Source organism: Pimephales promelas, chromosome 8 (assembly GCF_988280905.1).
Source record: "Pimephales promelas chromosome 8, fPimPro1.hap1.1, whole genome shotgun sequence".
NCBI classification, from domain to species: domain Eukaryota; kingdom Metazoa; phylum Chordata; class Actinopteri; order Cypriniformes; family Leuciscidae; genus Pimephales; species Pimephales promelas.
Window position 1 is genome coordinate 2142068 of NC_142776.1, and position 27456 is coordinate 2169523.

The window sequence follows — 27456 nt, forward strand, 5'->3', positions numbered from 1 at the left end:
CTTCAGTTTTGCCATCTCATAATGCAGGTTTCTGAAATGACTCAAAGACCTCAATCAAAGTGATTGATGCTCCAGTGGTTTATATTGGCCTTGCTGAACACAATGGCATGAAAGTAGTCCTATAGAGACACGACTGTCCCACTGAAATCACACCAAAGGTGTCTGATGATGAAAGTCTGCTTCTTTACAAATTAAACACTGTAAAAATGTATCTAGTTGAGATAACTTATTATTTTTGAGTTTCTGATGATTAAATTAATCTCCTTCATTGTATTAACTCACTTTTTACGGTTCAGTCAACTTAAAATTTTAAGGCAACCAGGTTACTTAATTTTTTAAGTTAAACCAACAATATATTTTTTACAGTGTATTGACATGACGTATATTATGTTAGAGATATTGTACTTTTCTCAAGAACTGCTGAAACAAATGCTTCTTAACTTTTTATTATTATTTGATTGACACGTTTTATTTTAACCTTCAAAGTATTTCAGCATTAAGGACTTAAAACTTTGCTTTTATTATTGACTTTTATTTGACTATTATTGTCTTGTTGACTTAACACTTAACAATTCATTTTTTGTTTATTTAAAACATTCAATTAAAATAAAAAATAAATTGTGTACGGTGTAATATCATACATTTGTGATTATAAATAAATGTTACAAAACTAAGCTTATTGTTGACTTTCAATAGTCAATAATTTTGGCTCAATTTTTAAAAGTATTTTTTTCATATATATATATATATATATATATATATATATATAAAAATTTATAATATATTTCTAACATTATCCATATTTGACCAAACCCATAATTATATATACCCATATATATATATACACACTCCAAAAAATGATGGGTTGTTTCAACCCAAATTTGGGTCAAATATGGACAAACCCAAAAAAAAAAAAAAATTACAGTTAAAAAAATTACAGTTGAAAGTAAAAGTTGAATTTGGGATTAAATTTTAAATTACATTTTTTAAATTTTAAATTACAACTTCTTTTTAACATTTTAATTTTTCAACTTCATCTTTTTATGACGAGAAACATGTTAAAATACCATAAAATGGCCATTTAAAAAAACGATATCATAAGGTTATTAAAGTTTGCTTTAGAGATAGATAAATACACTAAAATGGATTCAGGGTTGACAAAAACGTTTGCTGGGTAATATCATTTCCAAAGAGTATTTAAACAAGAAATAGATTTAATAAAATATGTTTAAGCGATATATACCCGGCATGCGGATCATAGATCTACATTTGAACTTAAGTTTGTGTTTGATTCTGGAACACATTCGGCACATGATCTGATCCCAGCGATTGTTGAAAATAAAGATGCAAATTTGACCGCAAGTAGGGTTCATTTCATACAGTTTTAATACATATGGGAAACTATGGATAATAAATATATTTCTAACATTATTAATGACTCACGCATATATTCTGGTACTGTATTTAATCAATTAATACATTCATTCTTCCATCAAATCTGCACCAACATAACGCATGGAAAAAAATTACTCGTGAATTTCCACTTATACTTTGCATTAAAATTATTAAAAGTTTTGCAATCAGCAAAAGAATAAAATGTATAAAGCACTTAACCAATTTATCAATGCTGTGGAGAGAATCAGGAATAAACTATGGACCCACATGACTAATTATTTACAATTAAAAAAAATTATGAACAGTCATTATTTTGTTTTAAGGCCTGCGGTTGTTGTGTTATGTTTTATGTAATAGTGCAGCACCAAAACATGCCCAGGTCATATTTCCCCCGAAAACAAGTTAAAAAACAAACTATTTAAATTGCACAGAGAAAATGAAGTTGACAGGTTTCGTGATTCTCACTCCTCATAACTATTATGCAAAAATTGGATTTATTTGAAAGGGTTTTGTATTTTAACTAGGGCTGTCAAACGATTAATTGCGAAATCCAAAATAATCCCATTAATAACATCCAAAATAAAAGTTTGTGATTACATAATATATGTGTGTGTACGGTGTATAATTATTTTCTATTTATAAATACACACACATGCATGTATAAGAAAAAAATATATATACAAATATTTATATATAATATCAATGATATATAAATATATATACATGCAAATATTTCTTAAATATATACATTTGTATACAAAATAATTATACACCGTACACATATTATGTAAACACAAACTTTTATTTTGGATGCGATTAATCGTGATTAATCGTTTAACAGCCCTAATTTTTACATTTACACATCATGGCAGTATTTGTTGTACTGTCAGAAACAGTATCACTTCACAATAAGGTCTCATTTGTTTATAAAAGTTAATGCATTAAACTAACAATGAGAAATATTTTTACAGCATTTATGAACCTTTCTTAGTGTTAGTTAATCAAAATGTCCATGTTAGCTCACACAGTGCATTAACTAATCTTAACAGACGCTACTTTTAATCTTAAAAAGTAAATGTTAAGGCTAATATTAAATATTAAAATGCTGTAGAAGTATTGTTTGCTGTTAGATCATGCAAACTAATGCAGTGAAGCTCTGTTAACCGATGAAACCTTATTGCAAAGTGTCACCAGAGAAACTAAAGGGAATAATAGGAAAAGCTCAAAAGTAAAATGTGACGAAAAAATTTTCATAATGGTGATGGTCCTAAAAACAAATTTCATTTGTCATGCTTTCGGGTGAAATGTGGCCTGAATTTTTTTGTTGTTGAGAAATTCATAAACATGTTCTGTTTCTTTATGACCGAAGTGCAAGTACATCCGAGTGTAAAAGTGGAGCGAATATAATCCGATGTGCAAAGTAGTCATTTAGTTCAATCTGAGAATTCTACACGTGCCCCAAATAATGGTATAGTATTAAACCCTTCAATCAAACGTAGACTGGAACGCAGGAGTCCGTCCCTCAGTTGTTTTTGGGTTTGTTATAGATGAGAAAGTCTGAAATGTCGTGCCATGTGTTGCTGTCGTGGTAGAGGTAGTTCATAGAGGACTGCAGGGACGGCTGAAGTGTGTGTGGGTGATACTCAAACAACCAGAGCACGACGCCCCACACCAGCGTGGCGAACAGGGGGAACGGGTCGTTCTTGGGCTGCGGGATCCAGCCCTTTTCCACTGCGAGACGAGACAAGGCGAAGAGAATCCGGGACAGCAGGTACATGTTTATCTGAGCAAAACAACACAAATCAAGTAGAAATGGATAATAAAGTGAACTGGAAACCTCACATTAGTCATGTTAAGGAGTAGAGCAAGGCAAGTTTTAAATCAGAAGTCTTTACGCATGCTCTATTGTTCATTAGTTTTGCGTAGACATGTGGGGAAACAATTACAACAACAGTTCAGTCATTTTATAGAAGAGAGCTTTAAGGATCATTAATGGGGCAGGTTAAAGGAAACATACCAATATATATTTTTATGGAGTCCAAATTATTAAATTTTAAAGATTTGGTGGATTTACAGACAAATATAGGGCAAAGCGTAATGATTTACCTCAAAATGTACTAAAGTTATTTACTCGGAGAGAAAAAGGGTGTGTGTTGAGAGGAAATATTACCATTGGTACATAGTACCAAGAAAAGTGCTGATAATTTACTCACCCTCATGTCATCCAAGATGTCCATGTCTTTCTTTCTTCAGTCGAAAAGAAATTAAGGTTTTTGATGAAAACATTCCAGGATTTTTCTCCATATAATGGACTTCAATGGGGTCCAAACGGTTCAAGGTCAAAAAGACAGTTTCAGTGCAAACTGTTCAAAGGGCTTTAAACGACTCCAGGCGATGAATAAGGGTCTTATCAAGGACCCTTCGAGTCATGACTCGGAAAAAGATTTGTTCGTTTTGATGAACGAGTTTGAACAGGAGAGTCACGAATGCGCATCACAGAACAGAGCAAAGTGGGCATTTGAGCTTATAAAACTTAAACTTTTTTATTTATTTATTAAATGAGCGATCGTTTCGCTTGATAAGACCCTTATTCATCGTCTGGAATCGTTTAAAGTCCTTTGAACAGTTTGCACTGAAACTCATTTTGACCTTGAACCGTTTGGACCCCATTGAAGTCCATTATATGGAGAAAAATCCTGGAATGTTTTCATCAAAAACCTTAATTTCTTTTCGACTGAAGAAAAAAAGACGTGGACATCTTGGATGACATGGGGGTGAGTAAATTATCAGCAAAAGTTTTTTTTGAAAGTGAACTACTCCTTTAAGAGTTTGGGTGGGAATCAATAAGTGATAAACTTCATCCAACTCCTTTTCAAGGAGTGGTGAATTTTTATTTGTTTGATCATCAGACTTCTTTTAAAAACATTTAAAAAAATAAATAAATCAGAATGTTTCCAATGTTCTGCATTTTTTTTGCAAGCAGTCTGCCTTGCTTGCTGCTTGATTTACATGACAAGATATCAGTATTTCATCTTAGATTTTGGTCATATAACTATTAGCCTCTGCACCACACTGCTATTATTATTATTGCTCAGTTTGGCCTCTGAATGTATGGGCCTTTTTTAGTATTTTATCTGACGGTTCAATAAACCGTTCCATTTTCGTAGCCCTCAAACCGTATTCACTTTATAGCCCTTAATCCTGTAATTGTGGACAAATGTGGGCTCAGAGGACTCAAGTGTGATCCTAATTTTTATTTATTATAAATGTTATATCACTGTCTTGAATAAAGTTTTGTCTATCCATTTATGGTGTTTATTTTTATTTTGAGGGTATTTTTGAATTTATTTACTTCAAAAAGTACCATATTTTCTATGTAAATTATGCTTATTTTTATGTTTTATTTTTTTAACTACATTAAAACATAATTCCAATAAGTTCTTAGAGCTAAAACCTAAAGATGAAGTGACTTTGCTGTCACCTGGTGTCTTATTTTAGAATGCTCTAAATTATAGTTTTTCCCATTCATTTCTATGGGTGCCCATTTTTGACCCAAATACAAGATTAAGGAGGTTTTCACCCACTTAACATTGTAGAATTGAGTCAAAAAAAGAGTGTGTGTTCAGGAGGCAAACTTAGGAAAAGTAGCCAAGTCTTGTACCGGAAGTATTTATAAAAAATAAATCAAAACTATTTTGCCCACATTTGTCCAGAATACGGTTTTAGGGTTAAAAGAAAAGCCAGGCTTTAAAGTGTTAAAGAAGAGCGGTTCAAACACCTTTTCGACTGAAACTGTTAGGCATCAATGATAGATCAGGTAATTCCACTTACCTGGCTATTAATGTTGTTATTTTCTCCAAACACCAGCCAGCCTCCGAGACACGCGGCGAGGAAGGAGTGAGACTGCAGGTGTTTCCCCTGGACGTGCTGCTGAAGAGCCTGAAGGCCTTTATATGTGAACACAAAGCAGGCCAGATTCCTGGAGTGAGTGAACGTGGCCTGAGCGATCGCACGAAACTTCTCTCTCAAACTGTTGATGAGCAGAGATCAAAGGATATTATTACATTAATTATGTTATTTGTTGTTAGTCATGATAAGGCATGATGTTTGTCTGATTATTCGTCACATTTATTGCACATATACATGTATGAATCAAATGTATGTATATTAGAAAAATATCACCACTGCCACTAGTCATCTAATACTTTTGGACATGTGAACACCAGTTTAATATTTAAAGGAGTAGTTCACTTTTAAAAGAACTTTTGCTGATAATTTACTCACCCCCATGTCATCCAAGATGTCCATGTCTTTCTTTCTTCAGTAGAAAAGAAATTAGGTTTTTTGATGAAAACATTCCAGGATTTTCTCCATATAATGGACTTCAATGGGAACCAAACGGTTCAAGGTCCAAATGAGAGTTTCAGTGCAGCTTCAGGGGCTTTAAACGATTTTAGACGATGAATAAGGGTCTTATCAAGTGAAACGATCGCTCATTAAAAAAAAAAAAGTTTAAGTTTTATAAGCTCAAATGCTCGTCTTGCTCCGTTCTGTGATGCTTGTTTGTGACTCTCCTGTTTGAACTCGTTCATCAAAATGAACGCATCTTTTTTCGAGTCATTTTCGAGTCATTTCGAGTCATTCAACGAACTAAATGAACAAATTAACTCGGAAAAAGATGCGTTCATTTTGATGAACGAGTTCAAACAGGAAAGTCACACAGAACAGAGCAAGTTGAGCATTTGAGTTTATAAAACTTAAACTTTGTTATTTATTTATTAAATGAGCGATCGTTTCGCTTATTCATCGTCTGGAATCGTTTAAAGCACTTTGAACAGTTTGCACTGAAACTGTCTTTTGGACCTTGAACCATTTGGTTCCCATTGAAGTCCATTATATGGAGAAAAATCCTGGAATGTTTTCATCAAAAACCTTAATTTTTTCGTTTGGATGACATGGGGGTGAGTAAATTATCAGCAAAAGTTTTTTTTAAAAGTGGACTACTCCTTTAATGATGACGTAACATTATCTATTTATCAACAAGTAAAAGCAGCAGTCTATGTATGAGTGCTAGACTAGAACTATCTTTGACATAAAAGTGACATGGAGTTGGTAATCTGAAAGGTCAAAGTTCACCTCACCTGCCACTTCTGAAGAGAAACGTCATCACTAGGGCATGAGGAGCACGAATTTTAGCCCCATATCTGGAAAAACAGAACAAAACATAAATACAATAATTAATAATATGTATTTAATAACATAATTACAGTGAGTCTTATGTCTAAACCTAGCAATATAAATACATACTACTGCAATTTTAAGTTTAAAATGTAATATAACGATCGTATAAGGCAAAAAAAAACCCAACTCATTTATATATATTTTTTTCATACGCAAAATGAAATAAATTTAAAAGTGTAAACAAGGTCAGAATCACAAATATGTCCATGCATTTATTAACAAACATGCATAAAAAGAAAAACGCGTTTGAAAACACTCACACAGCTCCATTCCTGAAGCCTTTGATGACAGCCAGAACAGATTTATATTTGTGCTGCTGCAGGATGTTGTTGACTGTGTATAATAAAGTTTTAAAGAGATCTGAGGCTGCCATGACTCTTCCTTAACCCGGACACTTTGCGCTGTGACACACGCGTGCAGCGTTTCACACGGAAACAGTCCGGCTGTTAACGGTTCCGCTTACAGTGCCCGGGACAGCAGCAGTATATCAAATATTCAACATTTTTATTTAATAAAATACATCTTGGTTGAATTTTACCGTCTTAGTAGGTTCCATATAAATTTAGAAGTAGTTGATGTTTTCATATTCGAATAGGATCTGCAGCTTGTAATTACTGATGTTCAACATGAGAGGGCGCTACTGTACGCTTTATGTTTGTGTAGTCACACCTGTCATTCAGATATAGTTAATCAATCAATCAATCAATCAATCAATCAATCAATCAATCAATCAATCAATCAATCAATCAATCAATCAATCTATCTATCTATCTATCTATCTATCTATCTATCTATCTATCTATCTATCTATCTATCTATCTATCTATCTATCTATCTATCTATCTGTCTGTCTGTCTGTCTGTCTGTCTGTCTGTCTGTCTGTCTATCTTTATTGCGCGTGCTCTGTGGCGCGCTCTCGTCTAGTCATCATTGGCGCGCTCTCGTCAGCGGAGTTCACGCGCATTCTCAGTGCGATGGGAGTCCTGTGAGGAGGATGGACCCTCGGCAAATACTGCGACTCTTGGTCGTTTTATCGGGATTAAACGGAGCGTGTGATGGTAAGGATGAAGTGTTTTTTTGTTTCAGCATTGTTTTGTTTACAGGTGTGTGTAAGATTGGTTCGTTTAATTGTGTTTTTTTAGTCGCTGAACGTCTGGCTTTTAATACAACAACAACATGGCGCTGGGATTTAAAGACTGGCCCCACAAACTCTCTGCTTTTTCACTAGTTTTATCTGTATATATACAAGTAACATGCATATATGATGTGCTTTAAGTTATATTTTATATATGTTAGTTGTTTAAATAACAATAATCCAGCAGGATGACAGTGTTTATGTTGGAAACTCAAAAAGGTGAGTGGCTAGCATGCTAACCGGCTAACTTAGTTTAATACGTGGCTCTAAATTAAATAGAGTAAAAACGTAAGAATAATAGTTATTTAAGAGTTCATATTTAAGGTGAAATGCGTCTGAATATGATTTTTGAATAGCATCATACTTATATTGACATATTTGACCCATCCAGATTTAATACTGTTTATAAACTGCTGTAGTATACTTTCCCTTGTTTGTGTTTTATTTTTAAATTAATTCATTTTGGCTTTATTTGTTTCGTCTCTTTGCGTGGGTGAAGTATTAATAAGAGGTTAAACACGATCACAGTGTCAATTTACAGTAAACAATTTTTATTTTAACCCTGCAGATTATTTTAAGCTTGTTTATTTGTGTCTGAATGAGATTTTTATCAGTCAGAGCAATCAGAGCCTGTATTTAGATGCGCCTTGGCTGACCTGTTGCCCTTTTCCCAGACATTATTACAGTTGGAACCAAGTTCTCCCCAAATGTTTATTGTAATTCGTTTGTTATTAATTATAAGTGTTGTATTTAGCAAGTATCAGGGACTCTATATCTCTTAAACATGTTGGTTATAGGCTGAGGGAAACTCTCAGGATCTTTTCACTGTAACTACAGTTTAAAATCAAGTATGAAACGGCACGTTAATGTCAGGACAGGAAAAAGGTGTGTGTGTGGTCTGAAGCTTGAAGTATAGGTCTGCTGCTTTCCTTTAAGTGATGATATGGTTTTGACTTGAGTAACAATAACCTCTGAGCACAGGTAATGATAATAGTTGGGTTATGGAGCCAGTGTTATGAACTTCAGTGGGACTGCGACTGGGTTAAATCTCATTTAATTGTAAAGATTGGACAAAATAAGGAAATGACCGAACAGTGACCCCATTTCTCTTGGATATGTCTGTCTGACTCTCTCTCCACGCCACGGCATATAGAAATAGAGTTAGTCTTTGTCTCTATTTGGTTCGATATGGATAACTCATAGCCAGCGGGCTTTCTTTATTACTGTTAAGGTTTCTCTTTAACATGCTGTGAAAAGGCCCTTAATGTTTTCTGCATATTAAAGGCTACAGGCTTGAACACGCACACTTGTTTTTAAAGAGTTCGGAGTTTCCCCTAAAGGTTTAATAAAGTGCATCTATCTTTCTTTTGGTCTATTGATCAATATGCTTTTTGAGAGAATGATCTCGCTCTTATCTTTTTTCCTTTTTTGTAAGTTGTGAAAACACTATTGTGTAGTTTCTCTTTTGCTATATGAGTAAATGTGAACAAAAAATGTAGTTTACAATAGCAGTTTACTCAACCATTATGAGTTCCTCATCTGAGAAATGTGGAAAGGGTCAATGTTTCGCACCTGCAGTTTATGTTCTCGTTGTACGGCAATGTCTTTATGAAAAGCATGTCGTTACTCACCCAGTTTTGCAGAAACATGGATAAGATTAGTAATCCCTGACAGCAGCTAATGCTGTTTAATCTCAATTTATAACAGAGCAAACAGATTGTGTATCATATGTAATGAAAGCTTATCTGAACACACAAGTGAAGCGTGCGAGTCAGTAATAATGAGCAAATTTAAATAATGTACAGAATTAGCTTTTGTCACATTGCCAATGCCAGGCGAATATAAGAATGTGTAATTGTACAAATACAAACGCACAAATACCCGGACATGATGACGATCGATCATGAAATCGATAGATGAAATACTGACACTCACTGATTGTTTGGTTTGACTCGTTTTGAATCACTAATGTCTCGTACATCACATCAGTGAGGGTCTTGCATAGCAATTTAATCTGCATATTATGTTGTAGCTACGTTTTGTTTACCCAATTTTTACTCCCACGTGGAAGATGTTGAAGTCCCCCTCGTTTAATAAAGACAGTGCTGTCAATCTTCCTCCATAATATTATTCCTTATTTTATTTAATCTTCAAAAAATATTCGAATATTAAATGCTAAAATTGACCTTTTTAGTAATATTTACAACATTACACATGCTTATGGATCGCAAATGCCACTATAGCATGTGGTTGTTGCCACACGTTCGGTCCACTAGAGGGACATCTAATAGACATTTTATTCGTGCTGAATATGATTGAAGCACTTCCGGTGGTTTTTGGCCGATATCTCAGCGAAAACACCACCAAAAATTCTTTTCAGTTCGATTAGACGGTTCCAACAAGCTCGATGCACACTGAATCCATTGAGATATTTGCGTTTTTCGCTTTTTACATTGTTCAACATTTAGGCTACTATTTTTGACAGTTATGATGAAACACCGTGGATAACGTGTGTTATGATTCTAAAACTTCGTTGTTCATCAGACGAAACAAAGGCATTTCATTTTCACATGCGTGTAAGCCAAGGCTGCGAAAAGGCAAGATTGCATATAAAATAAACATTTTAAATTATATATATATATAGAAAAGCAATTTTCGAACGGTAACTTCAGCATTCGAATAGTATTGATTTTTTTTTTTTAATATTCGAGTTTCGGAATTCGTTCCAACAGGCCTATAGGCTATATATTTAATTTGTTATTCATGGTTTTGATAAATGATGGCATGTTATTGTAATATTACTAGGGATGCACGATATATCGGCCAGTATATCCGTATCGGCCGATATATGGTCATTTTTTATGTTATCGTTATCGGCCTGGTAAGAAATTGTGGCCGATATATTAAAGCCAATAAATAATGTATTATTCCCTTCAGCTGAGACACTTGTTGAGCACTGTTTATGTTTTTGATTTTCTTGAAATATTATTGAAATCTCTTTAAAAAATGAAAATATGGTTCGGGACAACATGTGCAGCGCAAATCTGTCATCGTCTAAACAACACTATAATGAGAACATCATTATAATCGTGCGCTTGGGAAGTGGATTTAATTGTAAAACTTTTGTTTTTGTAATCAGGCTCCCAAAATTAGATAAAAATTTGGATTTAAGTTTATCGGCCGATATATCGGTTATCGGCTTTCAAATATAAAGAGTTATCGGATTCGGTATCTGCCAAATTTTTCATAACGGTGCATCCCCAAATGTCTTTGTAAAGTGCTGAAGAAGTGAGGTTTTCCAATGTACATTAGTCAACATTTGAAGTGGATCAAAAAAGTTGTCCTAAAACAAGAACGGGTTGTTAAAAATTCATGTAAACTTTGATGAAAGGTTTTGATCCACTTCAAATGTTGAGTACTGTAGTTCAGTTAATCAGATATATGACTCTTAATAATTATTCCAGGCATAGTTGTATTACCAGTTTATGTGGACTCTTCACAGTTGAGACATTTTATCTTTCTCCTCAATGAAGTGTTGTGGATTGAGACTTGGGCGTATAATTTGCGCCAAACAAAGTGCATATTATTAGTCAGTTCGAAAGTGTAATTGGCTGAAGCAGGAAGATGTGGTTGTATTCGAAAGTCATTTGAGTTTCAGTCTCTTACGATATAAATAACAAAATCGTCATCATTGATAGTGCAGCAGTCACCTGTCACATCTCTGAACTCCCCTGCCACTGGCATTAGCAGGTGCTGGTTGTAAAGATGCAGGTTTAAAGACGCCTATAGAGCAGAGACAATTTTACTGGTTCTGAACAGGCTTTTCTTTGGTGGAAACTGTGCTAGATTTTTAAGTCTAACATAAAAAAACACTTAGCTAGAGTGATTTCTCAGGGTGGTCACTATAGATAAAAGTAACATTCCTGCATGCCCATTTTCTTGAGACCACCTGGATGCTTCACAGCACTGCTGAGAACAATGTTCTTTCAATAGATGAGGCAAGCCTTCGGTTATTCAAACACTGATCGGCTGCAAAATCTCAAGTATAAAGTGGTAGAGGAGTGTGTTTAGGCCTGCGTCACTGCCTCCGGGTCTGGGCAGCATTACAGGCGTTGAAAGCACAGTTTGATCATGGCATTCAAAAAAAAAAGTTGAAATTTAAAATTATTCAATTCACATTTATTTGTGTAGCGCTGCAGCTTTTCAAAATACATATTCTTTCAAAGCAGCTTTACAGAAAATACATGTCTACATAGAGTGGTCTGAGGTGATTGTGTCCAAATTATGTATTTCAGAAATATACATTTACAAATCACACAGTTAGCTAATGTAGTAATTCAAATAATGTGTTAGGCTAATTTAAGACAGAAACACTAAGCTTATTGAAGTAATAAATGCACGTTTGTTAACAAATTATAGAAAAATATATCATTGATTCAGGACTTCAGAGGATCTGAAACAATTTATTGACAATATTTGTCCTTTCCATTCATTTTTTTTAAGCAGCATGAAAACTAATATATTGTCAACCACAACTAGGTTGACAACATGCGTCATGTAGCATCAAATCACTGTTGATGTGGATGTTTGTGTCTTAGTCATGCCTTTTTCATGGTGGCCAAGTATACAGTAAACTGAAAGGAGCACATTGTGAAATGTTAGAGCTGTTTTCTTTAGACTACAAGTGTGAACTTTATATTTATGCCTCACTAAGAAAGTCATATGATGGCAATGGCATATGATATTTGTGTCTAGTATAGTTTAGAAACCTGGCTTTCCGGTCAGCGTGACTTCTCTTGCTTCACTGTTGTTTGTTAGTGGTCAATGCGAGGAACCCCATGGTCTCCTCGATTGTTGATCTAGATAGCTTTTTTTTTTAATCAATGTGATCAAATAATTTTACGTGAATGCGAGTGGATATTCCTGCATATCTTAGTCTCTGTGTTTTATTTTCCTAATACACGGAAATGCCAAATTATTTAAGTGTCCTTTGAATATAAAATAAAGACCATATGAAGAGTTCAGATGCAAAAGCCTCTAAATGCCATTTGAAATTTTCTTCTTTAATGATGATTTTTATCAAACTTGTATATTCAAGTTCAGTAATTTCACTTAAATAACAATTAAAAGGTAATTATCATTGCCATTTAAGTGAAATCACTGAACTTAAACATACAAGCTTGATAAAAATTATCATTCTAGAAGAAAATTTCAAATGGCATTTAGAGGCTTTTGCATCTGAACTCTTCATTTGCTATTAAAAGCTTTGCATGGGTCTGTAGGTCAGGATATACAAAACCTTGATCAGAACTGTGTGTATTTCCCTTTTGGAGAATGATTCTGTGCGCAATCCAATTTAAATTTCCTAATTATCCCCCTTAGGGCTCCATGATTAAAGAACAGCAGCATATTAGCATGGCTAATACTCCAATCCGGATAATGAACGGTTTCTTGTTTTCAACCCGTAAAGTCCCGTTAAAATAAAATTAAAACAATTTTCAAGCTAAACCTAAGACCAAAGACTTTATCCGATACAGGGCATTTCAGATCTCATGTGCAGAATTAACTATAATATAATTAATCAGATGTTGCAGTAAAGTGTGTCTTATCTTTTACTCTTTTAAAATTCTTTGATATTATAATGTTTAGACCCAGCCACTTGACTTTAAATTACCAACACTGAATCATAGTGTCTCATATTTACTAAACATTGTGCTCCATTAAATAATGGATTTCTGTTTATCAGTGAGTAAACATATGTGTGGAATACAGTTTACAGCACAATTTACACTGTAGCCTATACGGCCTACTGTTTTTCTTAAATGGTATGAGATGTGGCATAACAAACTGCAGTATGATTATTTTCACGTGACTTCACTATTGTGTATGTTTAATTCAGCAAGTGACGTCTAGTCTAGAAAATAAAAAAGGCCTATTGTTAGTCTGATTTTGCCTAAATATCTGGTCTAATCAAATAAGGTTTCGGAGACTTTAGTTTGGATATTTATTAGCACTTTACTTCTGTACGTGTGCAAGTACAAACAAGTTCATGGCCGTTTGAGTGAGAGTTTGGTATTGTAAAGCCAGACTTCAGCAGTGAGGTCATTCTCAGGAGATTACACTTAGATTTACTGTACTTTTATTTACTACTACTTTACTAAATGGATCTACTTTTTGTTTTCTTAGGGATGTTTTTTTGTTTGCTTATTTTTTGTTACTTTCAAGTTGGTTTAGACTAAATAGAAGCAAGAAAATATTTTACATTGGCCATCTTCGTGACCTAACACAGCACTAAAATTGATTAGCATACAGCAGTAAACAAATTGTCTTCAATTTAATTTCATTTATTTAATTTGCAGAGGCATATTTTGACATGCAAAAAGGATTAACTGCATAGGCTATAGCCTAATAAATTTGCACAAATTGCCCAATTGCACAAATTTACCAAAAATGCAGAGCTTGATTACACTGTGAATTCAACAAAAGATATGGGATTTGTTTTCTCCTCCTTGTTGGTACACCTAATTATTTTGCTATCCTAAAAGCATGATTGCCATATATGAGTTAGTTGCGTTTTGTTATTGGCATTTTACTTTTTATTTGAGATTCATCAATTGTAAACCTGTCATAAACTGCGACATCAACCACAATGACAAACTCGTAACATCTGTAAACAAGTAGTTTCACTTAGTTTGTAGCCCAAGGGGAAGCTCCCACGGAAATGTCATTTCTTTTTGCGTCACATCGTATGAATGGGTGTAAATAACAGGAAATCCTGTCTATTAACCAATATGCCACTACAATCCTGGCACCGATATGATGAAACGTCTTCAGTGGAAAACCAAGCCCACATGCTAAATTTATTCCGCAACGACCTACATCCATGCAAACTTTGATTAGTAGCAATCTCCCACACTGCTTATCTGATGCTGAAAGCGGCCTGGCCTGGACTGCAAGATATACTGTACAACCAGATCCTCTTAATGTGAATTGATCAAGGCTTAATTTGTTTATAATCACTGTGTGTTTTGGCTTGAAATGGTTCCTGTTGGCATGAGCTGGCATGAGTGTTCAGTCACGCCATCAACGCAATTCAGCGTTGTCAAATTCGAGAGTGTTTTCGACTAAATCACAGCCTTTTTTTCACATTTCACACTTTCTAATTATCCATATGTCACAAAAAAATATTTCAATAATACCGTGTAGGAGCTTTACCAGAGAGGGAATCAAGTACCAAATGAAAGTTGCACATCAGCAGCTCTTGCATAACTCCTTTACACAATTATTATCCGACTTCTAGGACTGCCGGTAATTATTAGTAGACATTGTTTTCTTCTTTCTTTTTTCCATGGAAACTCTAATGTTAGTCATGGTTTCCTGACCTGTAGCAAAAACCATTCAGATCTGACCCTTGCAATCAAACAGGCTGCAGTGTTTTTTTTGTTTTGTTTTTTTGATTTTAATATGAAGGCTAAATGTTGTATGATTTGTGTGTATATATATATATATATATATATATATATTTATAAAATGATTGGGTCAAAGGAGGACAGAGATGCTGAAAATAAACTGGTGTTTTTTAAAATTGTGGTTGAATAAAAATAAAATCCAATAAATGTGCTGTAGGAAAGATTCATAGATGGGTCAAGATGGCCAGACAATTCAGCAAGTGAGTAACTTTAGCGGCGCGTTTTTAAAGGGATCATTTTGATTACACTTCTTGGAGAATGTTTTTAGCATGCAACTGAAGTAGGGATGGGCAACGATTTATCGCGATTAATCGCATCCAAAATAAAAGTTTGTGTTTACATAATATGTGTGTGTGTGTGTATAATTAATTTGTATATTTAAATACCCACACATGCATGTATATTTTTTAAGAAAAATGTGTTAATAATATATCAAATATTTATTATGTATATATAATATTTATTATGTATATATATATATATATATATATAAAGGATGTACATGCAAATATTTCTTAAATATATACATTCATGTGTGTGTATTTATATATACAAATTAACTATACACACACACAAACTTTTATTTTGGATGCGATTAATCGCGATTAATCGTTGCCCATCCCGACTTTAGGACAATCAGCACTTCTGAACCACTTCAAAACCATTTCTGTGAAGGTGTAGGCATATGTAAGTTCACCATTCATACTCCAGATGGACGACTTTGAAATTTGTATTTTTTCATCTTGCGCCATGAATTTTGTTGAAACGTTACGTTTAAAGTTCCAAATTGTAACGAATCTTTAGACGGTGTTCATTAGATTCCAGTGAGTTGTGCTCCTTACAGCTTTATGAACACATTGTAGTTCTTTGGTTTAGATGTGCAAAAATGCAGTTTCCTGCAGCCCATGGCTCATCTCTCGTTGCATAAGGCAGCTCAGATGAGTTGAGACTGTGGACTGCAGGTGAGGGACGTCTGGGGCCACTCTGGTGCGTCTACATCCTCCATTTAAATGTGTTCTGGTCCCAGTATGATTGAATCCTCTCTGTCTGGCTGCTCGTAATGGACAGACCAGATGATTAGGTTTTTAGCCGGGGAGGTTTATGTTCAATGTGGTGAAACAAATGGGACTTTTATTCGTCTAGTTTATCAGGATTGTTACCTTGAATTGTTACATAGTTTATTTTATTTGTTAAATTCACATGCTCAAATAATACATACAAAAGTAAAATAATGATAAAATGATAATTCTACTTGCATAAACAGACATGATGCTGGTTTAATCACAGTATAGGACTCTACTGATCCCTGTCACCCCCTGCTGTTGAAAAGACACATCTTCTGGTCCATTCACTGCAGTGTTCATAAATAATAAGGATTTGACTCGACTAAAGATTTTATTCGGCTAGTAGTCGTTCATTTAAGGGATTAGTCAACGAATCATGCTTTTAAGCCATAAATGATATCTTATTACAACACATGGTCTAATTAGCGCTAAAATGCATGCATAAAGCTTGCCACAGCGCAACTGTAAACGTAATGATTTTTAGCGTGTCGTGAAAAAACAGGAGACTGTTTAATCATTTTAATAATTAATTCATAATGTATTTCGGCTGCAGAGATTAAGTCGACGATGCTGACTCTTCATCTCCGCAGTAGTGGACGTGCCTTAAATGCAGATTACATAATTTTGAGAATATTTAATTGGTAGACATTTCAAGCTTTCTATAAATATAAATGATATGTCTAGATTTCTATAAATGATAGGTGAATGTTTGGATTTCCTGGTGTTAATGATCTATCCACCACTTTCTGTTGAGTTTTTTTTTTTTTTTTTGTTCGACCAACCCTCTTCTAGTCGACTAACGGTAAGCCGTCTATTGGTGGCATATCTAATAAATAATATAAAATGTCATGTATTTGTTTGATTCTCTCTGCAGCTCTGTTCTGTAACTGCACTACACCACACTGTGCGAAGGATGATTTTAAGTGCGAGACCAATGGGGCGTGCGTGGCCTCCACCTCTGTCATTAAAGGACAGGAGCAACACGTGCGGCTCTGCATTAAGAAAGAGAAGCTGATTCCTCCGGGCCAGCCAATCTACTGCCTCAGCACAGAGGGACTGGTGAACACACACTGTTGCTACTCGGATTACTGCAACAGCATTGACCTCAGAGTACCAACAGGTGAGCGTCAGTACATTACATTACAATACAATACAGTTTTCTTTATATAGCGTGTTTAAAAACAACTGGTGTTTTACAAAAGCCAAGGAAACAAACATGAAGCAAAATAAAGAACAATAAAATGGACAAACCTATGACCCAAGGTAAAATATTGAAAAATAGCCTAATCATAATCAAGATATATTGAAAGCAATTGAAAAAACATGCTTTTCAAGGTGGATTTAAGAATTGACAACGTTTGGGCGGATCTGATCTCCATAACTTGACTATTTTAGGAACCGATAGTAGATCAGAGTCCCCTGATCCGAGTGATCTTTACATCCGCTGTAATCAATGCCAAATTCCAGATGTCATCAAAGCAACTAATGCACTGTGTCCTCTGTCAGTGACGAACGAACCGGGCACAGAACAGGACTGGGGGCCGGTGGAGCTCACGGCAGTGGTGGCGGGTCCGGTCTTTGTGCTGTGTGTGCTGGTTCTGCTGGGTCTCTTCCTCTTCCAGCACCACCAGCGAGCTTACGGCCACCGGCAGAGGCTGGAGGTGGAGGATCCCAGCACTGAACACATGTTCCTGGCCAAGGACAAGACCTTGCAGGACCTCATCTATGACCTCTCCACCTCAGGATCTGGGTCAGGTTAGTATCGCAGGAGAAAAGGTGCTGGATTTATTTATGCATGTATGCAACAGTGTTATTTATATTCTCTATTATAGTTTTGATTTATATTTTGAATTAGATTTTCATTATCTTTTCTGTTTAGATTTTTTTTTTTTTACACCACTGCATCTCACGCTTTACACCACTGCATCTCACGCTTTACACCACTGCATCTCACGCTTTACACCACTGCTTTACACCACTGCATCCGACGCTTTACACCACTGCATCTCACGCTTTACACCACTGCATCTCACGCTTTACACCACTGCTTTACACCACTGCATCTCACGCTTTATACCACTGCTTTACACCACTGCATCTCACGCTTTACACCACTGCTTTACACCACTGCATCCGACGCTTTACACCACTGCATCTCACGCTTTACACCACTGCTTTACACCACTGCATTCGACGCTTTACACCACTGCATCTCACGCTTTACACCACTGCTTTACACCACTGCATCCGACGCTTTACACCACTGCATCTCACGCTTTACACCACTGCATCTCACGCTTTACACCACTGCTTTACACCACTGCATCCGACGCTTTACACCACTGCATCTCACGCTTTACACCACTGCTTTACACCACGGCATCTCACGCTTTACACCACTGCATCCGACGCTTTACGCCACTGCATCCGACGCTTTACACCACTGCTTTACACCACTGCATCCGACGCTTTACACCACTGCTTTACACCACTGCATCCGACGCTTTACACCACTGCTTTACAAATATTTAGTAGTGAGGACATTTCTTAAATGGACTTATTGCACAGGTGGCAACCTATCACGGTACCACGCTTGAATTCACTGAGCTCCTGAGAGTGACCCATTCTTTCACAAATGTTTGGTCAAGCAGTCTATATTCCTAGGTCCTTGAATTTATACAACTGTGGCCATGGAAGTGATTGGAATACCTGAATTCAACGATTTGGAGGGGTATCACAATTTTTTGCGTCTGTGATCGGTTGCGATGATCAACGCTTCAAAAACATGTTGTCTTCACCGATCGCTTACACAGATACACATGGGGCGTCTATCAGCGGATCCCATAGACAACACTACTCTACTATATAGTATGCGATATCAGATGCAGCACAAATCTTCTGAAATCATGTGATGCTTTGTGTGAAGAACAGATTAACATACAAGTAGGTCACTAATGATCTTCTCTTCAAGCATATTGTGAGTTGTTTTATAAAGTCTCTCTCTCTCTCTCTGTGCTGCAGGTCTGCCACTGTTTGTCCAGAGGACAGTGGCCCGTACTATAGTGCTGCAGGAGATCATCGGTAAAGGGCGCTTCGGGGAGGTGTGGAGGGGGAGGTGGAGAGGAGGTGACGTTGCGGTGAAAATCTTCTCCTCTCGTGAAGAACGCTCCTGGTTTCGTGAAGCTGAAATCTACCAGACCATCATGCTCCGCCACGAGAATATTCTGGGTTTCATTGCGGCCGACAATAAAGGTAAACAAATCGATGCATCGTGAATCGAGAAATGGTTCTGGATCGATTCTGAGAATTTCCGAATGCATCGCGATTCTCTCTCGAATCAATTCTGAGCTTATTTGTTAACAGCAGATGGCAATGCGTGCTTTAGAAACGGCTGTACTCTGCTTGCCTCCAATGCCTTGCATTTACACACCACTTGAACCTATAAAATAATCATTTCGTAAAGGTCAAAAAGCGAATTACAAGTGTGTTTGCAGTGGGCTGTTTACATTAATTTTGCGTCATAAAAGCATTGTGAGGTGCAAGTACATTTTCGTTTGGTTAAAAACTAGCCCTAGAGCGCCATCTGCTGTCAAACTAAGCTCAGAATCGATTCGAAAGAGAACGGCGACGCATTCGGGAAATATTGGGATCGATCCATGAATTGATTTATTTTCCCGGCCCTAATATGCAGTGCATTTTAATACTGTCTGGTGTTGTAATCTGGGTATAATAATATCTAATTGTCTCTGTCACAGATAACGGCACATGGACTCAGTTGTGGTTGGTGTCAGACTATCATGAGAACGGATCCCTGTTTGACTATCTGAACCGATATTCAGTCACCATCGAGGGCATGATCAAACTGGCACTGACGGCTGCCAGCGGCCTGGCACATCTGCATATGGAGATATTGGGCACTCAGGGTGAGTGCGTCATATTATTAGATGAAGTTTAAAGAAATTAGTCATCTTGTCATCTACATAACACTGCCTCTACATCAGATATGCAGACTTTTATTGTATTATAACTTGTTCTTTGTCATGAAAGTAGCCGTAGAAGTTGGCTTTCCAGTATATTGGAAACAAACGTCAAACATGCAACATGTTGTGAAGCGGCAACATGTTGTGCAACATGTCATGTGCTTCTAAGTGGAAAATGTGTGTTTATATACATGTTAATAATGGGTTTGTAATAATTATACTGTAAAACATATTGCAGCAAACCTGTAATTTTACTAATACCTCAGTTAATTCCTGGAGAGTCTAACATTAGCATTTTAAATAATGACTTTAATAAGAACGAACAAACATGGAAAGCACACAAATAATGGGTGCAATAATCAGTTTTATCAGGCCTTTTGAGCACTGAATGAAATGTATTTAAAATCCAAGTTTCCCTTGACTCCATCTGTCGTCTCTGCCACTCGCGAATGGTTACATCATTGAAGGATATTTGCTATGCCAACTTGAACCCTCTCTGACCAGAGAAAAGTGTTTACCAGATGTGTGTGCGTTCATGAATCTGTAACGGTTGTGTTTGCTCGGCAGGTAAGCCTGGCATCGCTCACCGTGACCTGAAGTCCAAGAACATCCTGGTGAAGAAAAACTGCACGTGTGCAATCGCTGATCTCGGCCTGGCAGTTCGTCACGAGTCCGTCTCTGACACCATCGATATCGCCCCCAACCAACGCGTCGGCACTAAGAGGTACGCCGCACATCATGTGGGTCTCATTCATGAAACATTCGTAAATATACGAGTAAATATGAGAGTGATTTGCGCATAAAGAGACCTTCCCGAAATCTCTTCTCCTGATTCACAAATACTTTGTAAATGTCAGATGTGATAGTGAAGTGTATGTGTGTTAATGAGTTCCAACCAGTCGTAAATGGGATGCGCGTGCACGTTCATTCTCAATTACCATAAATCCCGCCCATCTACGCATATAATAACATGAATGCCAATGAAAAAGAAAGATTTCTCGGATGCAGAAAGTGAAATTTAATTATCAGAAGTTCATTCAAAACATTTATTCATTCAATTTTATTTTCAAGCGTACTAGTGGCCTATCAGGTCCAAAAAAAGGAAGCAGAATTACAGATGCAGTTAATTGAGTTTCATCCGTTAATCGAACAGTCCCAGAAGTGAGAAGAAAATGGTTCGACATTAAGCTTGACGGCAAAAAACGAAGTAGTTCACTTTGGAAAAATCGTATTCAAACTGGAGAAGGAGCGCCATCGATCACCAGATCTGCTATTACTGGCTCTCATAATAAAAGTAAAAAGAAAAACCGTATGTAATTACTATATAAAATATTTTTTTGAAAATGCTGTGTGAATATGTACCCGATTAAGGTGAACTAAAATGCAGCGTTATTAATGAGCAAAACGTTCGGATGTTTAGCGCACCATTTACGCGTGGCTGGGAGCAGGTGTAGATTTCTTGCGTACCAACTAACATTTGGAAAATACCAACATTTTAATGAATCCGAAAATTTATGCCAGAACCACTTTACACACGATTTACACACAAATTCGTTCTGCTCGTGTTTCATGAATGAGACCCATTATGTGGCCAAGAAAAACATATTTACAAACACACGTTACGCTAATCTAACCCAACACGTCTACTTGAACTATCAGTGGTTTCTACTTTATGTACTCTAAAGCCCAAAGAATACTTGCACCGATGTATCAGCCAGTCTCAGCTTTTAAATTCTCACGAAATTCAAACAGTAAATGACGTTTTGAAGCTCTTAAATGTGACATGACAGATCGCTGTAGTGTACAGTACAAGTTACCAAAATCCAAATCATGATTCATAATCACTCAATCTGTGTTTCAACCGTGGAAAGATATCAATAAAAAAGCTTGTCAACAATAACGTTGCATTTACCTCAGGAAAGTCATCCAGTGTTCAGTTCGACAGTTTGTACACTGGAGAAGAGCTTATTTACTGTTGATCATATATGCATGCTTGAATTAATTTGTCTTGAAGTGTTTATTAAAACTACCTTATGTGCAACTGAGTTGTATACAAACATTCATGCTTTTATTTGAGTGTAAATATTATATCTGGAAATTAATAGCAGATAATTATAATAGCTCTGTTGTTAATTTTAACCTCTAATGTACCAAATGTGAGGGTTCCCTGTAAAGTTTTTAGCATTATTTGGGAGTTTTTTTAAAAAAATGCTATCAAATGGACTATAGTTTGAAAGGCTACACGTTCGTATGGATCCCCTAAAAGGACCTTTGCAAATATAAAAAAATACAGACTTTCACATGTGCACGAGAAAACTAACTTGTGTGGACGCAAGACGTTTATTTAAGTTATACGAACGTCCATTTGAACGACTGTATGCATAAGTTTAAAAAAAAATATTGCAGTGTACTTTGGGTTTAAGTAGTCGTAGTCGTGTTTATGTGTGTGTCTGCCGTGTGTTTCAGGTACATGGCACCTGAGGTTCTGGAAGAGAGTATAAACATGCGTCACTTTGACTCGTTTAAATGCGCCGATATCTACGCTTTAGGACTCGTGTACTGGGAGATCGCTCGCCGCTGCAATGCTGGAGGTACTGAAATCCGTCAAAACCATTTTTTAATAATTGCACATTGTTCTTATTAATGCTGCTCTTATGTTTGCCCTCAGGAATTCACGAAGAGTACCAACTGCCCTACTATGACCTGGTGCCCTCCGATCCATCCATAGAAGAAATGAGGAAAGTTGTGTGTGACCAGAGGTTACGACCCAACATCCCGAACTGGTGGCAGAGCTATGAGGTGAGAGACACCACGACAGCCCATGCTACTAATAACTACCACACTAGACTCGCATGTCACTCTGATGTTAACATCATGATGATTTCCCAATGATCGCTTCTTTCTTCTAAATTTGAATATGGTCTTTAATGGACTAACGAGACATGATTATGTCTTAATAGGTACAAAATAGTGCTTGAAACCGTTACATAAGTCCAATGAAATGAGGTGCTTGTTTGTCCACCTCCGAAATAATAATAATAATAATACTATCTAACTGCTTTTGTTTTTTGAGAGAAGCCTCTTCTGCTCACCAAGGCTGCATTTATTTGATCAAAAATCAAGTTTTATTATTTAAAATAGATGTTTTCTATATGAATAGATGATCAAATGTAATTTATTCCTGTGATCAAAGCTGAATTTCCAGTCTTCAGTGTCGCATGATCCTTCAGAAATCACTCTATTATGATGATTTGCTGTTCAAGCTTGTGCTGCTTCATGTTTTTGTGAAATTCTTCATTTTTAGTAGGATGCTTTAATGAATTGAATGTTTATTTGAAATAGAAATCTTAAAAGTATAAATGTCTTTACTTTATATTTATATTTCTTTATTTCACATAGTTAAAAAAAAAGTTAATAGGGCATTAATAAATTGCGATTAATCGCATCCAAAATGAAAGTTTGCTTTTCCATAATATATGTGTGTTTTTGTATATAAATACACACACATGCATGTATTAAAGAAAAATGTGCTATTTATATATAAAATATTTTTATTTATATTTCTTAAATATATACATGTACGTGTGTGTTAAAATAATTATACACAATACAAACACACACATATTATGGAAACATAAACTTTTATTTTGGATGTGATTAATCGCGATTATACGTAAGAGGATTAGGGCCAAGCAATAATAAAAAAATAAAACCATCTCATAACAACCATCTTATAATGAGATCAAAGTCATTATAATGCGAGATTAAACTTAAAAAAAGTCGAAATACAATCTTGAGAATAAACTCATTAAACATCGAATTTTCTTGAAACACAATGAGTTTATTCTCGATATTTAATGAGTATTCTCAAGATTGTATTTCCAAGTTTTTTTTCTCTAAATTTAACGAGTTTTTTTCTCGAAACACAACGACTTTATTCTCGATATTTAATGAGTTCTCAAGATTGCATTTTGACTATTTTTCTTTAAATTTAACGAGTTTTTTTTCTCGAAACACAACGACTTTATTCTCGATATTTAATGAGTTTATTCTCAAGATTGTATTTCCAAGGTTTTTTCTCTAAATTTAACGAGTTTTTTTTTCTCGAAACACAACGACTTTATTCTCAATATTTAATGAGTTTATTCTCAAGATTGTATTTCCAAGTTTTTTTCTCGAAATTTAACGAGTTTTTTTCTTGAAACACAACGACTTTATTCTCGATATTAAATGAGTTTATTCTCAAGATTGTATTTCGACTTTTTTCTCGAAATTTAACGAGTTTTTTTCTCGAAACACAACGACTTTATTCTCGATATTTTATGAGTTTATTCTCAAGATTGTATTTCGACTTTTTTCTCGAAATTTAACTAATTTAATTTCGAGATGGTTTTATTTTTTTATTATTGCTCGGCCCCAAACCTCTTCTGTATGATTAACCATTGCAATGGTTAAATGATCAGACATTTAATGTTTAAAAAGTGCTAGTTGTCAATATTACAATAGATAATATATTATCTATAATATAATAATGATGTGCAAATTCGTAACGTATCCCTCCAGGCGCTGCGTGTGATGGGGAAGATCATGCGCGAGTGCTGGTACGCGAACGGCGCCGCGCGACTGACGGCTCTCCGGATCAAGAAAACCCTGTCTCAACTCAGCGTGGACGAAGACATGAAAATCTGAGCGCAAACACTACCTTCAGCGAGAGAGAGTAAAACACTCCTAGGAAAGACGACGTGTACAGACATGCTACTACTCTAAACTATCCTGCCAGTTTAAAAAGTATTTCCGTCCACTCGGTTGTGACGGGGCCTACCTCACCCCACCGCCAAAACTACTGAACCTACGCTAGCGTCATCCACTCATCATCATCCACTCTGTCATGTGACGTTCATGGTTTCTGTTCAAAAATCAGTTTTCCCCAAAGATTATTTTCCAAACCCGTGCGTTTTGCCTTCTCTTAGATCAGTTTGACCAGTTTAAGCTCTAAACCACCTCAGGTTTAGTAAACCGAGTTAATTTGGTTTAAGGTGGGCTGATGGCACTGCTAGTCACGTGTTCCCTTCTCTTAGCCAGTGGTTAAAGCTGTTAGCAAAACAACCTTATTTGCACTTTATTACGGAGGTTTCATGAGCGTGGATTATAGCCATCTTGATTTTTGGAATCACACACTGGCACACACACACACACACACGTCTATTCTTACTACTGAACGGTACTACGGATGTGTATTTATTTTAGCTTGTAGATCCTTCATATTTTTTTATCGCCGTTAGATTTCCTTTTCTCCTCCATGGGCGAATAAAGCTACTGTACATAGTATATTTTTTAAAAGTATGGAAGTGTAAATAGCATACCCTTTTTTTTTTTGGTTTTCATTTCCGAATCCTTCGTCTAAGCTAAAGTGTTTATACGTCCCGAGCGTCGGACAGGGTCATCTGAGATGTGATGTGAAGCTGCGCGGGCGCCTGGGTAAAGTACATGCGTTTGTTTTTCATAGCTAAACTTGTGTGTTGCTTCTCACTGTAGCATTAAATGACACTAAAAATGACGAGGACACTGATAACGCACATTTTATTAGTCGAGGAGACTGTTTTGTTAGGAATAGTTGATTATTTATTCACCCTCATATTGTTCCAAACCCTTTATTCAGTGCAACCCAAAAGGAGACGATGAGCAGAATGTGCACGCTGCTCTTTTCCATGACAAATCTGAACACTACAAGTCCTCTGAATTTATATGGACTACATTCATAGGCTTTTTCTGAGCTTGACACTCCCAGAATCCAATCACTTTGAGCATAGATACACGTGAGTGTGAATAAATAATGATTTTAATTTTGGCAAAAAGGCACAATGAATTGTAGAGGAAGTAGATCTCATTTTTCATGCACTGGGCCTGTTATGAGAGAAAACGACTTGAAAATGTAAGCTGACTTGAAAAGTTGGGCGTTGAAGCCTCTTTACTCCTAATACACTGTATTTATGACTCCAGATTTCTACTACTGCCCTCCTGTTCCTCTCGCTTCTGAATGAAATATGCAAGATGTAAATATAGTTTCTATAATGTATGACATTTTTTTAATAATCCACTTTGATTCTGTAGACAAGTGTGTGTAGCTGTGTTTTGTTTAATCTGTTTTGTGGTTTGTTTTTTAATGTGACTCGGATTTAATTCAGGTTTAATTTGTATAGCGCTTTTAACCGTAGGAATCGTCTTGAAGCGGCTGTACAGGGGTTTGGGTCTGTGGTCTTTCGTTTTTTATTATTGATGATTTTATTATCTCCCAGTGGCTCACAGACGTTTCAGGATTAATGTCTAGAGTATGTGTATGATGTTTGACAATCGAAATAAGTACTGTTGTAATCTCATTCGTCCATTTGCAACAATTCAAAGTCACCTTACTCTATTTAATGTGTCCAGAGAAAGCCAAATATGATTGCATAGAGATGGAAGATGGTTACTTTGAAATTTTTATGTTTTTTTTTTTTTTTGTAATATTGATCCAAAAAAAAAGGACAAACTTCCATGTCAGCATATGTGAAATGTGATTGTAACTACTGAGAACTATAATACTACACTGGCACGAATCTGTCATGGAAAACCTTAAAGAATTGATAATAAGTAATGAGTTCTGGATGGACCTGTGTTTGTTTCTCCCGTTAAACGAGAGTTTGTACATATATTTATAGCTTCCAGAAAGCATTTGACGACTCGTCTCTTTCATCCACTCGCTGTAGTGGAGACGTCCGTCGCCTGATTTAAGATGTGCAAACGGTCCTGGTTTCCTCTATCCTCTGACCTCACAGCCTACCTGTATAATCTGCCTGTTTTTCCCAAATCTACATGGATTTTCAGGAATGTTCAGTTTCCAGTCATGTAAATGGGTAATTATTAAATGGTAATAAACACAGATTTTCCTACATTTGTCAAGAGTTCATTTTTGCCTCCACGCGTCACTATGGACCATTGGTGTGTTTTTCAAGATTTTGATTAAAAAGTGGTTAAATAGTTCACTTTGAAATAAATTTTTGATATGTTTTATCTTACCTCAAGCCTGGGCATCCAAGATGTAGGTGTCTTTGTTTCCACAGCATTTTCAATTTGGACATTTTTCAGTCAAACTGGTGTTGTCTGTCAGTCATATAATGCAGTTTTTGGGTCCA

General features: G+C 35.9%; 2 protein-coding genes across 2 annotated transcripts; one reads left to right on the plus strand and one right to left on the minus strand.

Moving 5' to 3' along the window:
* Nucleotides 1–1450: 1450 nt before the first annotated feature.
* pxmp4 (peroxisomal membrane protein 4) lies at nt 1451–7057 on the minus strand. The gene is made up of 4 exons (XM_039656459.2): nt 6897–7057; nt 6537–6599; nt 5227–5425; nt 1451–3178 (listed from the first exon to the last, which is right to left on the minus strand). The coding sequence occupies exons 1-4, from the start codon at nt 7007–7009 to the stop codon at nt 2918–2920; spliced, it is 636 nt and encodes a 211-aa protein (XP_039512393.1). The 5' UTR covers nt 7010–7057; the 3' UTR covers nt 1451–2917.
* Nucleotides 7058–7538: 481 nt separating this feature from the next.
* acvr1bb (activin A receptor type 1Bb) lies at nt 7539–27215 on the plus strand. Its single transcript, XM_039656550.2, has 9 exons — nt 7539–7694; nt 17179–17424; nt 17811–18059; nt 19326–19556; nt 20060–20227; nt 20852–21008; nt 22751–22875; nt 22953–23083; nt 24848–27215. The coding sequence occupies exons 1-9, from the start codon at nt 7631–7633 to the stop codon at nt 24971–24973; spliced, it is 1497 nt and encodes a 498-aa protein (XP_039512484.1). The 5' UTR covers nt 7539–7630; the 3' UTR covers nt 24974–27215.
* Nucleotides 27216–27456: the final 241 nt, after the last annotated feature.

Excerpts from the sequence above, each read along its gene's own strand:
- pxmp4 (XM_039656459.2), bottom strand. The coding sequence starts at position 7,009 with ATGGCAGCCTCAGATCTCTTTAAAACTTTATTATACACAGTCAACAAC. Across the intron at positions 6,600-6,896 it reads GGCTTCAGGAATGGAGCTGT|ATATGGGGCTAAAATTCGTG; the intron begins GTGAGTGTTTTC and ends CTGTTTTTCCAG. Across the intron at positions 3,179-5,226 it reads ATAACAACATTAATAGCCAG|ATAAACATGTACCTGCTGTC; the intron begins GTAAGTGGAATT and ends TGTTTTGCTCAG.
- acvr1bb (XM_039656550.2), top strand. The coding sequence starts at position 7,631 with ATGGACCCTCGGCAAATACTGCGACTCTTGGTCGTTTTATCGGGATTA. Across the intron at positions 20,228-20,851 it reads GGAGATATTGGGCACTCAGG|GTAAGCCTGGCATCGCTCAC; the intron begins GTGAGTGCGTCA and ends TTTGCTCGGCAG. Across the intron at positions 21,009-22,750 it reads CAACGCGTCGGCACTAAGAG|GTACATGGCACCTGAGGTTC; the intron begins GTACGCCGCACA and ends CGTGTGTTTCAG.